This window comes from Selaginella moellendorffii, unplaced genomic scaffold (genome assembly GCF_000143415.4).
Source record: "Selaginella moellendorffii unplaced genomic scaffold, v1.0 SELMOscaffold_12, whole genome shotgun sequence".
Taxonomy (NCBI): domain Eukaryota; kingdom Viridiplantae; phylum Streptophyta; class Lycopodiopsida; order Selaginellales; family Selaginellaceae; genus Selaginella; species Selaginella moellendorffii.
The window spans coordinates 1009612-1012930 of NW_003314273.1; the positions used below are offsets into that span (position 1 = coordinate 1009612).

General features: G+C 47.2%; 1 protein-coding gene across 1 annotated transcript; it reads left to right on the forward strand.

Moving 5' to 3' along the window:
• The first annotated feature begins 310 nt into the window (after positions 1-310).
• Positions 311-2782, forward strand: LOC112346173 (pentatricopeptide repeat-containing protein At2g35030, mitochondrial-like). The gene is made up of 2 exons (XM_024674460.1): positions 311-496; positions 671-2782. The coding sequence occupies exons 1-2, from the start codon at positions 311-313 to the stop codon at positions 2780-2782; spliced, it is 2298 nt and encodes a 765-aa protein (XP_024530228.1).
• Positions 2783-3319: the final 537 nt, after the last annotated feature.

The window sequence follows — 3319 nt, forward strand, 5'->3', positions numbered from 1 at the left end:
TTCAAGGTGATGATCCGGGAATAAGAAGGGAGACTTGCAATACGAAAAACAGGCAACACACAAGCACCTACAAGCTCACTCATGGGCAGAATAAGAATCCAGAAGTTCGACATATTGAACTTGCTGAGATAACGCATGAATATTCGTGCATAATAGGGCTAAGCATCATAAAGCGTTGTCATGTGTTTAAATCTAGGCTGTTGTTTCAAAGTCTTTACATATCAACCGTTAGATTATAAGTATATTCATAAATAATATTCTAAAAATGGAATTAAAAACTCCAAATGCTATATGCCAAAAATAAGGGAGTATGATAACAGATAACATCACGCAGGTCAGAGATGAACAGAGCAAAATGGGTCAAACCAATGCACTTTTTCTCAATTCGAGGAACTCCTTTTTACAAGGCCGTTTTGTTATTGCTCGCTCTGTTCTTGGTGGTCTTGGAGCCCGTCGTGGAGAATGCAGGGCTGCTCTTGGCAATCGAGAGGAAGCTGTCCTAGTCATAGTCACCACCAAAGGCCGGTATCAAATGTTATCGACCTGGATGACAAGCCGGACTTTCTTCTCGGCCTGCGCTTTGAAAATCTGGCCATGTCTACTTTAGGACCACAAAAGACACGTGTCCAGCATTTCAGCTGAATTGTCCAGTGAAATGGTCGTTGCGTAGGAAATGCAGCGGAACATCAACCAGCAGGAGCAGGAGTTCGCGGCGGTTCTTCGATTTTGCAGCAAAACCAGGGATCTGTCTCGGGGAAAAGAGATTTACAGTCAAGTTCGGCGGAGTGGTGACTGTGCAGCGAGCAGCTATCTCGCGAATTTGACAATCCAGATGTTTGGAAGATGCGGGAGCTTGCAAGAAGCAAGAGAGATTTTTGATCGCATGGGCTCTGCGAGGAATCGCTTCTCTTGGAACAACATGATCGCCGCTTATGCCCAAAACGGCTATGCGGATCAAGCAAACGAACTGTTTGACAAAATGGCAGACAAGAACATTGTAGCCTGGAACACAATGATCCAGGCTTACAATCAGGTGAGAGATATTAAAAAAGCGAAAGAAGTGTTCGATGCAATGCCAGAAAAGAACGGAGTTTCATGGACTGCCATCCTTACGGCATATGCCCAATGCGGGCATTTGCTAAAAGCAAAGCTGATCTTTGACTCGATGCCTAGTAGGGACATCTTCCCCTGGAATTCAATGATCCAAGCGTACGGACAAAGAGGGCATCTCCAGGAATTTCGCGACCTTTATGAAAGAATGCCCGAGCACGACATTGTGACGTGGAATTGTATGCTTGACGTCTACACTAAGCATCGGCACCTCATTCAAGCCGACGCCATGTTCCACACCATGCTGGAGCGCAACGAGATCTCTTGGACGATAATGACCGTCGGCCACGCGCAAATCGGGCGGCTCCAGAACGCGAAAGCCATCTTCGAAAGGATGCCGGAATGGAATGTGGTGTCATGGACGGCCATGATCGCTGGATACGCTCAGAACGGGCACATGGCCGAGGCACGAGGGCTGTTCGATGCTATTCCGGAACGCAACGTCATCTCCTGGAACGCGTTCATCGACGGCTGGATCAACGCCGGAGATCTAGAGGAGGCCGAGCGCTTGTTTCGACGAATGCCAGGCTGGGACATGGCCACAATGGCGACAATGATCCGCGCCTACGATCTAAGCTCCAACCTTAAGTCTGCCGTATTGCTCTTTCACGTTGGTATGAGCGAGCACAATTTGATCTCTTGCACGGCGATGATCTCCACCTACGTCGCTTCTGGAGATCTTGGGGCCGCGATCACGGTCCTGGATGGAATGCACGAGACGAACCTCGTTGCTCTGGACGTGATCCTCCAGGGCTACGCCGCCACCGGCCAGCTCGAGGAGGCCAAGTATATGTTTGACAATGTGATGCCGGAGCACGATACAATGTCGTGGAATGTTATGTTCCAGGGGTATGCCCGGCGGGGGCATATGGAGGAGGCCAAAGCTCTGTACGAGAGAATGCCCGAGAAAGACCTCGTTTCGTCCACCTCCATGCTCCAAGCTCTCGGCGAAAACGCATGCTTGCAAGAGGCAAAGCACGTCTTCGACGCTACTCCTCACTGTGATATCGTGCTGTGCAATGCGCTTCTCCAGGCCTTCGCGCAGCACGGCTACCTTCCAAACGCCAAAGCTCTCTTTGATTCCATGGCAGAGAGAGACGTTGTTTCGTGGACTACCATCGTCGGAGCCTATGCCCGGAGCGGGCATACGATCAAAGCCAAGTGGATGTTTGCTGCCATGCCCGGGAAGAAAGATCTCATCGCCTGGAACACACTGATCACGGCCTTGTCACAGTGTCAGGATCACGGACGAGACACCATCGATGTCTTCACGGCGATGCTCCTCGAGGCGTTTGATCCCGACCATTCAGCGTTTGTGAGCGTTCTCGGTGCTTGCGGCCAGCTCGGGCTGTTTGAGCAGGGATGGAACTATTTTCGAAACATGGCCGACGATCATCGTGTCCGAGCATTGGGAGCGCATTACTGCTGCCTTGTGGATCTTTGTGCTCGATCGGGTCAGCTAGCCGAGGCCGAGGATCTCATCTCCAGCATGCCTTACGTCCCAGATGGAGTCACTTGGATGGCGTTTCTCGCTGCTTGTAGGCTCCAAGAGGATTCACAACGAGCAACAGCGGCTGCTTGCAGTGCCTCCACCCTCGGCAGCACCATGTCGTCACCGTATGCTCTCCTGTCCAGCACCTACATCATGACGTCGAGCCCAGCTAGGCCATAGAGCTAAGCCATAGAGTATTTTTAAAATATTCTTGTGATTTGTGTCCCAAGAACACCTCAGGTAGCCGTAACTGCTAGATGATAGTGGAGATTTTGCAATAGCAACTGGGACAAATGGCTAATAGCTTGCTAAAACCCTTTTTTTATTTTTAAAAAAATAGAAGAGCTAGAATTTAATTGTCTTGTAAATATTTGGTAGAACTTCATTCATCTGCAGTAGTTTGTTTTTAGCATCATGATTCACAAAATCATGAATTTTACACTCATGTAAAATTTCATTGAACATTTCTTTAAAGTTATATATAATCTTTCTGTTTTCATAATGTGTTTTTATTCTATATGAATCTCAAATCAATTACACAAAAAAGAGAAATAAAATTATTTCAAGTTCATTCTTTATACCAAAAAACAGAAAAAAAAAATATTAGTGAATTTGATTGTTGAGGCAAAGTCTTTCTTGTAAACTTTGTTATTACTGTAACATAACAATTTATACTTTAATCATTAGTTTTTGCCCATGATATCATTCTTTGTGCTG

What these genes read in the sequence shown, in the direction of transcription:
- LOC112346173 (XM_024674460.1), top strand. Translation starts at nt 311, where the DNA reads ATGATAACAGATAACATCACGCAGGTCAGAGATGAACAGAGCAAAATG. An exon ending in TTGGCAATCGAGAGGAAGCT is followed by an intron (nt 497 to 670) that starts GTCCTAGTCATA and finishes GTCGTTGCGTAG; the next exon opens with GAAATGCAGCGGAACATCAA.